Source organism: Mauremys reevesii, linkage group 3 (assembly GCF_016161935.1).
Source record: "Mauremys reevesii isolate NIE-2019 linkage group 3, ASM1616193v1, whole genome shotgun sequence".
Taxonomy (NCBI): Eukaryota; Metazoa; Chordata; order Testudines; family Geoemydidae; genus Mauremys; species Mauremys reevesii.
Window position 1 is genome coordinate 111,401,560 of NC_052625.1, and position 11,494 is coordinate 111,413,053.

The 11,494-nt window shown below is 40.5% G+C and overlaps 1 protein-coding gene across 3 annotated transcripts in view; it reads right to left on the reverse strand.

Moving 5' to 3' along the window:
- ENPP1 (ectonucleotide pyrophosphatase/phosphodiesterase 1) overlaps nucleotides 1–11,494 on the reverse strand; it is a 74,357-nt gene that overhangs the window by 34,930 nt on the left and 27,933 nt on the right. For all 3 annotated transcript variants that reach the window (XM_039531928.1, XM_039531929.1, XM_039531930.1), the window contains exons 4-6: nucleotides 10,887–11,012; nucleotides 10,376–10,436; nucleotides 6,565–6,662 (exon numbers count right to left, since the gene is read on the reverse strand). In XM_039531928.1, coding sequence (XP_039387862.1) covers nucleotides 6,565–6,662; nucleotides 10,376–10,436; nucleotides 10,887–11,012 — 285 coding nt within the window. The remainder of the gene's footprint in view (nucleotides 1–6,564; nucleotides 6,663–10,375; nucleotides 10,437–10,886; nucleotides 11,013–11,494) is intronic.

An 11,494-nucleotide genomic window follows, 5' to 3' on the forward strand; every position in this document is an offset into this window, starting at 1 on the left:
AGTGACTGTGGTTAAGAAATTTCTTTGCTAAGCCTGTGTTCTTTGCTTTCCTGCCACGTTGTCCTGTGATGGCTAAACTAGAAGACACAGTGCCCATAGCTAGGTGGAACTCTGAGGGAATGTGTGCAAGCAACTAGGAGGCCTGGGAGGTCTGAGGCAGCAGTCCCAGGATCTGGGGGTGGCTGGAATGTGGAGTCCTATGTCCTAAGGAAGGGCTCAGAAAAAAAGGTTAGAGCCTGGGTGTATGCCCCAGAGACCAGAGCTAGGAACAATGACTAGACTCAACCAAGACCCAGTTGACTTAGTAATACATGGACCTAACATTTGTGTCCACACACAACAGACTGGTGATCATCCAGAGAGACTGGGCCAGATTGTAGCAATACACACTTATGGAAGACCTCTGAATGCCAGCCCCTTACCCCTCACACCTTAAAGGTGGAGGGTTAGGATGATGGCAGTCCTCTACCAGGGGGTATGTATTATGGAAAGAAACTATAGTTATTGTTTTGCTTAGTTAATTTGTCTGATGAATTTTGGTGGTTTTTTTATTGTGATTTTCTCCCATCATTTAACCAGTATTATAAATGAATGTGTTCTGCAAATGAAGTGCATCTGACAATTTCCCATCAATTGTGAAGCAATTTATTCATTGTTTTTTAATATTCTACCAGAAACAGATATTTTTCACCGTTTCTTCCTCTAATATATCATAAGTTGCTGGTTGTCCAGCAGGGAATTTAGGCCCTCATCTTGCAAACACTTATCCACATGCTTCACTTTATGACATCAGTAGTCCCACTGACTTCGGCAGCACAATACACTGTAAAGTTAGGCACATGCATAAGGGTTCTCTGGATCAGAACCCTAGAATGGCTAGTGTTGATGAATTGTTATTTATGTTCCAGTGTAAGACTGATATTGGTTCAAGATATGGAGTAGAATTGCACCCGCTTATCTTTATGAACAAAAACTGTGTTTTATGTTTGTAATTATACATATTTTAATAAAATCTTAGTTAAAAAATAAAGTGGAAAAAACCTGATATTTTTTTCCATGTCTAATAATGAATGCTACAGAGACATTGTTCTATGGGGGCTTCTAATGACCCCAATTTGGCTATTTAAATCCTAACTCTTAAGTGGAATGAACAGGAATTTTATATTCATGGGTCCCAGTCCTGCAAATACATATGCATGAGTAGTTCCAATAGTACTACTGACCTGCATAGTTACTCCTGTGTGCTACTATTTGCCAGGTCAAAGGCTATGTGATGCTATTAATTTATTAAGTGTGCTAAGAAAATAAGTTAGCAACACATTGATTTACAATATTAAATGACAATAATTTACATATAGCACCTACCATTCCAGAACGTTTCATTACAAACTATAGGCCAAAATCAAAGGCCACTTAAATCAATGGGATTCTTGCCATAGACATCAATGGCTTTCATCAGGCTTCAGTCCTTTGACTAAATCATAGGGAGGATGAGGAGTCATTGTGCTATAACAGCGGTAGCTGAAGACACCCTGCCAGAATTCCTCCAAGGGCCCATGGTTGTGCACACTACATCAGGAGCTTCAAACTTTGAAAAGGTCCATCATGTATTTCCTCTCTCGTGCTGGCCCAGCTCTGCTCGTCAGTGTGGAGGTGGGGCCTGTTTACCCCAGATTCATCCCCCTTTGGGTTAGATAGTGCTACTGTTGGCTTCAGGCTAGTGCAGGGCTTGCACTCCCTTTCCATACTGTGGCAGACTAGATGATCATAATGGTCCCTTCTGACCTTAAAGTCTATGAGTCTATGAGAGGCTAAGGCTCCTTGCATCATATCCTATCCTCCTTGTGCCCCCATGCACGGACAGCCAAAATTGGGCTATATTTCCACATACCAGCATGTACATACCATAAATCATTTAACCTGCAAATTAAATGCAGGCACCAATAAGGTAAAAGGTGTCTATCGCTGAACAATATCCCCACTATTTTACATAATAGGATGTGACTTCAGCTGGTCACAACATTTCCAACTAAATGAAATTTCATCAAAGCTAAAATATTATCAGTTTTAAAGTTTTCATTGGTAAGGTTTTTTAGGTACAAGGCTCTCTGGTCCAAAGTGACCAGAGACAGACTAACTCTTGCCCTCACTAGCTTGGTGGCATGGCACTGGCCTGGGATGTGGGACACCCAACTTCAAGCCTGCTCTGTCTGATTCAGAGTGATCTGGGATGAAAAGCACTGCTCTGAGTCAGGCAGAGCAGGCTCAAACCTGGATCACCCATATCTCAGGCCAGTGCCCATGTCACCAGACTAGAGAATGTGAAAGTTAGTCTCTCTCATCAGGAGTGCCCTGAACCTTAAAAAAAGCTCAGTTTTTAATCAAAAATGCACTTTTTGACATAATACTATTTCATTAAAGTGTTTGAAAGATTTTGATTTGGTTCAGTACAAAATTAAAACAAATTTTCAAAACTTTGAAGTTGCTGTGCTATGGAATTGTCATCCTCCAGTCAGCTCTAGTTGTGATGAATATCATAGAACTGGAAGGGACCTTGATAGGTTATCTAGTCCAGTCCCCTGCACTCGTGGCAGGGCTAATTATCTAGATCATTCCTGACAGGTTTGTATCTAACATGCTCTTAAAAATCTCCAATGATGGAGATTCCACAACTTCTCTAGGCAATGTATTCCAGTGCTTAACCATCCTGACAGTTAGGAAGTGTTTCTTAATGTCCAATCTAAACTGCCCTTGCTGCAATTTAAGCTCATTGCTTCTTGTCCTACATCAGAAGTTAAAGAAAAAAAAATTTGTTCCTCCTTGTAACAACCTTTTACATACTTGAAAACTGTTATGTCCCCTTTCAGTCCTCTCTTCTCCATACTAACCAAACCCAATTTTTTTCACTCTCCCCTCATAGGTCATGTTTTCTAAACCTTTAATCATTTTTGTTGCTCTTCTCTAGACTCTCTCCAATTTGCCCACATCCTTCCTGAAATGTGGTGCCCAGAAATGGACACAATACTCCTGCTGAGGCCTAATCAGCACGGAGTAGAGCAGAAGAATTACTTCTCATGTCTTGCTTACAACTCTCCTACTAATACATCCCAGAATGATGTTTGCTTTTTTTGAAACAGTGTTACACTGTTGACTCATATTTAGCTTGTGATCCACTATGACCCCCAGATCCCTTTCCACAGTACTCCTTCCTAGGCAGTCATTCCCCATTTTTTGTGTGTGCAACTGATTGTTCCTTCCTAAATGGAGTACTTTGCATTTGTCCTTATTGAATTTCATCCTATTTACTTCAGACCATTTCTCCAGTTTGTCCAGATCATTTTTAATTTTAATCCTATCCTCCAAAACACTTGCAACCCCTCCCAGATTGGTATCATCTGCAAATGTTATAAGTGTACTCTCTAAGCCATTATCTAAATCATTGATGAAGCTATTGAACAGAACTGGACCCAAAACTGATCCCTGTGGGACCTGTGATAGACCCAGGCCAGGTGGGTACAGCAGAATAGCAGAAGGCAGATATACTGGCCACTGGATTAACAGTTTTCTGTTCCCTGACTGACCAGAGCAGGGGCTGCTCCAGGCTAATGTGACTACCTGACTCTAATTAAGGCCCTGCTGGTACTATAAAAAGGGCTCACTCCAGTCAGGCAGAGAAGAGCCAGAGGAGAGGAAGTGCAGCTGAAGGGCTGGTTACTGAAGACACCCTCAAACCATCGTTAAAGGAGCCCTAAGGTAAGGGTGAAGAAGGGAGAAGCAGGAGACCTGTGGGGAAGTGGCCCAGGGAAATGTAGCAACTCTGGCAGTGAAAGGTTGGCTACCAACAACTGCTACCATTAGGGTCCCTGGGCTGGAACCTGGAGTAGAGGGCGGGCCCGGGTTCCCCCCAACCCACCACTACAGGAACAGCTCCTGGAAGGGGAAGTCAGGTCCCTGTCAGGACAGGAGGCTGAACAGAGACTGTGGGAGTTCTCTCACCAACCTCCTTGCAGCCTATGATGAAAAGGGCTCAGTAGACTGTAACCCTGGCCCTAGAGAGAGAAGGGCTACGTGGAGGGTCACAGTGAGCCACTGAGGCTAGCATAAACCTCCTAGAAGCTCAGGACCCACAGGAGCAAGGTCAGAGCTCTGCCACAGACCCCACTCGTTATACCCTTCCAGCATGACTGTGAACCACTGATAACTATGCTCTGGGAATGGTTTTCCAACCAGTTTTGCACCCTCCTTATAGTAGTTCCATCTAGGTTCAATTTCCCTAGTTTATTTATGAGAAGGTCATGCGGGACAGTATCAAAAGCTTTACTAAAATCAAGATATACCACACCTACCACTTTTCCCCGACCCCCCACACACATGCATCCACAAGGCTTGTTACCCTGTCAAAGAAAGCTATCAGGTTGGTTTGACATATTTTTGACAAATCCATGCTGACGGTTACTTATCACATTATTATCTTCTAGATGTTTGCAAACTGATTGCTTAATTACTTGCTCCATTATCTTTCTGGGTACAGAAGTTAAGCTGATTGGTCTGTAATTCCCTGGGTTGTCCTTATTTCCCTTTTTATAGATGGGCACTATATTTACCCTTTCCAGTCTTCTGGAATCTCTCCTGTCTTCCAGGACTTCTCAAAGATAATCGCTATGGCTCAGATATCTCCTCAGTCAGCTCCTTGAGTATTCTAGAATGCATTTCATCAGGCCCTGGTGACTTGAAGACGTCTAATTTGTCCAATTTTTAACTTGTTCTTTCCCTATTTTAGCTTCTTCTGATCCTACCTCATTTTCACCGGCATTCACTACGTTAGACGTCCAGTCACCACCAATCTTCTTGGTGAAAACCGAAACAAAGAAGTCATTAAGGACCTTCCACATTTCTGTTGTTATTTTTTCCCACTTATTGAGTAACGGGCCTACCCTGTCCTTGGTCTTCCTCTTGCTTCTAATGTATTTGTAGAATGTTTTCTTGTTACCCTTTATGTCTCTAGCTAGTTTGATCTCGTTTTGTGCCTTGGCCTTTCTAATTTTGTCCCTGCGTACTTGTGTTATTTGTTTACATTCATCCCTTGTAACTTGAGCTAGTTTCCACTTTTTGTAGGACTCTTTTTTGATTTTTAGATCATTGAAGATCTCTTAGTTAAGACAGAGTGGTCTCTTGCCACACTTCCTATCTTTCCTACGCAGTGGGATAGTTTGCTCTTGTGCCCTTAATGTCTCTTTGAAAACCTGCCAACTGTCTTATTGTTTTTCCCCTTAGACTTGGTTCCCACGGGATCTTACCTACCAACTCCCTGAGTTTGCTAAAGTCTCCTTCTTGAAATCCATTGTCTTTATTGTGCTGTTCTCCCTCCTACCATTCCTTAGAATCATGAACTCTATCATTTCATGATCACTTTCACCCATGCTGCCTTCCACTTTCAAATTCTCAACCAGTTCCTCCCTATTTGTCAAAATCAAATCTAGAACAGCCTCTCCCCTGGTAGCTGTCTCCACCTTCTGAAATAAAAAACTGTCTTCAATACATTCCAATAACTTTTTGGATAATCTGTGCCCTGCTGTGTTGTTTTCCCAACAGATGTCTGGGTAGCTGAAGTCCCCCATCACCACCACACTTTGGATGATTTTGTTAGCTGATTAAAAAAAGCCTCATTCACCTCTTTTTCCTGGTTAGGTGGTCTGTAATAGACCCCTACCATGACATCACTTGTTTTTACCCCTTTTATCCTTACCCAGAGACTTTCAACAAGTCTATCTCCTATTTCCATCTCAATCTCAGTCCAAGTGTATACATTTTTAATATATAAAGGAGAGAATGTTTTCATTGTTATTTTTAGGTAAACAGAATGTAGTCACTTCAGATTGCAATTTGGACAGCACAGCAAGCCTGACATTGCTACTCAGGCAAGAAGTACCATGGAATTTTTACAAGTGGTCAGGAGTTTGGTTGTATGCCTTATGTTTAAATTATCCTTAAAGTTATAAGGGATAAAAACTTTGGGCTTTAAAAAAAAAAAAGAAAACAACTAAAAGTTTATATTCTGTAAAACACCACAACACCTGTTGAAAAAAGCACTAAGACTATGGCCGTTTCTAGTCACTCATTCATTTAACAAAATGAAACTCCTCCCCCAAATGTCATCATTTTCCTACTCCATTCATCAGCTCTTGCATTTTATTAGTAATTTCTCATATTTTCTTCACCACGCTTTCCTGCTCAAAATATTGAAATACTTTCTACCCCTCTTTCCATTATTTTGTCACCTCCCCATCTAAATACAAGTCACTCTGCCGGCTGAATCATACTTTAGAAATGGTATGTAGTCAAAATATCACATCTAACTGCTTTTTTATTTTGCAAAATTATCACTGCTCAACCACAGAAAGGGCTGCTCAACCATTTTCAGTCTCTCACTGAGAGCCCAAAGAATACTTGGCCAGCTCCTGGTGAAGTGTTTAAAAAAGTTCTCCTTGTATTCTTAAAACAATGGACAACTTAGATTTTTCTAATAAAGTGTCATGTTATTGCTTAGACAGAGAATCTACTCACGTAATTTGCTAATAACAGGAAGAAGTCCACCCCAGGTGTGCAAATACTCTGCTCTGAAGCCATCCAAAGAAAACAACAAAACTGGGGGTTTTGCAAACCTGAACAATTAGAAATAAGAGAGTTAAAAGAAAAACATGGAATTTAATATCTTTACACTACTTTTTCAGTGTAAAGAGCTAAACAGATACTCAATGTTCACAATTACAGCTGGGCAGAAATTTTGTTTGCTGAAAAATGGAGTTCCAGTTGACCAGAAACTATTCATAAATTTGACCTGAGAGTTTCTGCTGGAGAAAAGTTTTTCAAGGTCAGCAAAGTTTGTCTTTCAGCTCTTTTATAAGGTTTAGCCCAATGGTTAACATACTTGCCTGGGCCATGAGAAATGGGGGTTTAAAGCCCACTCTGGGGAAGAGCCTTGAACTCAGATCTTCCCTCTTCTAAGCCAGCACTCTAACAACCAGGCTATAGCTCATTCTACAGTTAATTGATCACTCTCATGCCTGTTGGAGCTGGTCAACTTTGTATAAATGCTTAAAAGTCAATTGTGTCAAATAGCAAGAATAATCTATAGCCTGGCGATTAAGGAACTCACCTTGGAGATAAAAGATGTGGATTCAAATCCCATCTCTGAATCAGCCAGAGAAAAGATTGGTATTTACATATCTTGCCCCCTTAAACTAGCCTAACCTGAAACTTAAGGATATCCGACACATTCTTTCTCCACCACCACAGGAAAAGACAAGGATTTTTCTTTTCAAAAGAAAATAATTTATCCCTTTGCATAAACCATGTAGGCCCAGATCCTGCAGAGACTTCAATACATGCTTAACTCTAAGCATGTGATCAATCTCGTTGAAGTCTGTGGGATTACTCAGGTGAGTAACGTTAAGCACTTAACGCTTAAGTATTTGTAGGATCAGAGCCTTGTTCTACTCTGGACCATCAGAACCCACCCAATGCAACCTAAAACTAAGAATTAAGAGTGATTTAAAAGGACAACATTTGCAAATATGACAAGGAAACACCAATTAAGTAACGGTACATTAGGAAACACTCAAAATACAAAAAAGTCCAGTTCTTTTAGAGACCCAAGAGCAATTCTATTAGCTCAAAGTAAGCACTGAGCAAGATTCACTTACATTCTTGTTTATCCCCACTCTAGGAATGGAACATGCAGTTTTCACTTGTTATCATTGGTGTGGGGGGCTCTGTCTATCTGTCTGTCTCAAACTAGACCACACATCACCCTTTCTGGACTGGGTTTTATGGAAGAGTTTCTGGCTGAACACCAATAGACACTAGTTTGCTAAAAGTCTCTAGCTGAGCATTCCATCCATGCAGTAAACTCAAAACTGCTAGAGCAAAAAGCACAAACCATAAATGGTAGCTCCTATGTTTTATGCCACTGCTCTGACTGCTGATCAGCACAACCCTCTTCCTTGTTTGTCTTCTGAGGATGACAACCCCTTCTTTTAAGGTGTGGAACTCAGCAGTACCAAGTTAGCTTGCAGCTGATAGCAACTCCCTTGAGTTGCCTCTGAACCCTGGATGGGAATTAACTCTCAAAACCCCAGACAGTTGGCAGGCTCAGCAATGCCTCTCCATGGATGAAGGTGGGGGCCAAAAGGGAATTAGAGCTGGATCGAAACTGGAATTTCTTTCTGTGGGAAATGCTGACATTTCAAAAATTGTTTATGTTCCAAACCAGAATAGAAAGTCAAAATTTAGAAGTATTTTGTGGAAAGGAAATTCCCAAATATTTATTTTTGTAAACATCACATTTTTTCATATATGGTAGAATAATTTCATTGCTGAAATGTTTCAATGGGGAAAACATTTTTTCCAATAACATCTAAACATAACATTATTATAATATAATTATTTTATAATACATATTATATTTAATGTGAAAGCAAAATTAAACAAATCAATAGTTAAAATGAAACCTTTTGACATTATCTAAATGTAAAATCAAATCATCCCACAAGAGTCTGCAACTGACTTCAGTTTTAAGGCTCATTTTTTGATCATCTCATAGGTCAAAATATGTGCATGAAATGCAGGTCTTTTTTCTTACTACCCATTGGCAGCTGTAACTTGTACTCATGCTCATTGTTGATGTCATAGACTTGATCCCTCACTCCTTACACAATGGAAACATAGCTTAGGTAAAGACTGCAGAAGTAGGCCTGATGTGGAAGCTGGACCACAGGGCACACCTGCTGCCTCAGAGATATACTGAGCTATGTTGATAGCACAGATTCCTCAATGTGAAATATGAACTCCTCTAATTAAAACTTTTACAAAATTATGTATTTAAGTATTTCATACGAAATAACCCAACTGATCCACATAATGGGAACAAATTAGGAAGAGATGGGCAAAAAATATTTTAAAAATTATTCCATTTGGAGTAAGTAGGGACTGTGAAGACATCGGCACAGTGGTCCCAAACACCCATACATGTGGCATATCCATAGTAAATATAATGCAGCTATTTTGGTTTCAGAAGCCGGTGCTCACAGCCCAGACTGAATCTCAAACAAGACTTGAACAGCAAAATTCCCGAAACCTCAAGTAAATAATTTGCTGTTGGCTAGTGTAATTATCCTTATGTTTGAAAGCCAGTTTTACTAAATTGCCAGATGTGGCTTGGTCCTCCAAGGTAAAAACCAAAACCAAAAACAAACAATTCTGAGAGTTTGAACTGATTTAATCTATAAAGTATAATAACTATAGAAGCTACACAAATCTTGGCAGCTCCATATGTGACATTTTATGCCCATTTTTAAGGAACTAATTTGCATACTGTAGATAATTTGCATATGATCATGAAATTTCATGTATGGTCAATACACCTTCCACCTACCAGTGGTGCTATGTAGGACATGGAACTGCCCAAAACCTAATGCCTATCGGGACATCATCTGGGGTTGCTGGATTAGGTGGATGGATTCTAGGGTGCTAGGGTTGGTGGGTGCTGGAGCATGTATAGGGTAGTTGGGAAGTTGGCTAGTGGCCTGAGTACTGCTAAGGGAGCACTGTGGTAGGTGTGTAGTAGGAGTTGAATGGGTGCTGGGGTTGTGCTGCCTGGGAGGAGTCAGTATTTAGCCTCATTACCTTCTGGCCCTGCCAATGGGGAGACTAGATGCTGCTGCCACCCCTTAATTTCCTCTCATTGCTGCTTGACCTTTCCATGCTCAACTCCCGCTGGGGAAGCAGCCACTGGAAAGTCCTATGGGCCACCTGACTGCCCATCTCCATGCTTCACGGTGGCCTCGAGCAACCAAAAGGGCCCACTTCTGCTGCGGTTTACAGGTCAGCCAGAGGTAAGATTCAGGCTGAGCTGCAGGCAGGGATGACAGGGCATGCAAGATGCATGACACTTAACAGCCCTGAATAATACTTCTGTTGACTCCCACGCCTCTCTAGCTGGTTGCACAGAGCACAATTGTTTTTAGTTCAGAAGCCTGGAATATCTACCATTTATATGACAGCAAGAAATGTGTTACCTTAAAAGGCCCAATGCGGCATGATTCTGAGATGGAAGAAGTGAGCACCCAGCACCTTGCAGGATTGGACATTTATGGGAGATTGTTATAAAATGGTGCTTGTATATTGAACCTTTTACCAGGATAAAAACACCTAAATTTGTAAAGTTACCAGTACACTATAAATAAAAATGGAGTATAATTACTATTCAGAGACTGCTGAGGTGAGGAGTGGTTTGTTTGATTGTAAACTGAGATAACATTACCCTTAAAAAATTGTTTTAAATGCAAACTTCCAAATAAAGGGAGACTATCCTTACCCTGATGGGCACTGGGGTTCATTAATGTCCTCACATTTTTCTTCAATCCAACTTTTCGCTCCTAAAATAGGTACAGTCACATTAAGAAATATTGTACAGTTCTCATATTAAATTAAATAAAACTGATCTGCTAAATGTCCATCACAATTTCTCAAAAAAAAAAAGTGGGGGGGAGGGGACGTTTCTTTCAGTTTTCACACCATTAGGATGAAAGGCCAGGAGTTCTCAGGTGGCATCATCATTACTTGTAGTAATCTTAGTAGTAAGAACTTAGCAGCCATTAGCAAAAAGTTGGCCAGAAATCAAGCAACAATGGTAACAAAATCTAAAGATTTGAAAAAAATGAGAAAACTAGGGCATGCTCTAGATACAAGTTTTGTACTGTTATCATTATTCTTGTTAACGGTATGATTAAGGACTAAAAGTGTTACAATTAACATTGCTTTGTAACTTTTATTTTGTTCCTTTCAAACAAGAAGGGTGTGGTTGGGAAGGTAAGATGGGAATTTACCTTGGCAAACTATAGAATAATTGACACAACAATCTTTGTTTTCCACACAATCATCTGAACAGGAGCAACGATTCTCTGGCCGCCTCTTCTCTCCACACCGGAACTTATTGCAGGTCCATATATGAGCTACAATCAGAAATCAAATGCAAAAAGTACAATTTTTAGTTCTTGTCTACATGCAGGTTTATGTGAGTAGTTTCTGTAGCTAGACTTTTTTTTTTTAAACGGTGATGGGAAGCCGCCCCATTGAACAACCCTCCTCCTTTCTGATCCGGGCTTGGGATCAGCACTGGCACCATCCTACATGAACAACAATGTGGATTTAGACAAGGGAGATTGGGCACAGACGCTATTTTCACCCTGAGATGGATTACTGAGAACACAACTGAATTCTAAGGCAGTCTTGCCATCAATTTCATTCAGTAGTGTAAACAGAGAAACAATGTGGAAAATTGTGGAACAATAAGGAATTCCAACAAAATTAATTAACATTATGAAGGCATTCTACGCCAACTCAAAATTCTGCATTAAAATGGAAAATGGATTGAGTAATCCATTCAGCATCAAGACAGGTGAAGACAGGGGTGCATCCTGTCTCCTTTTTTTTT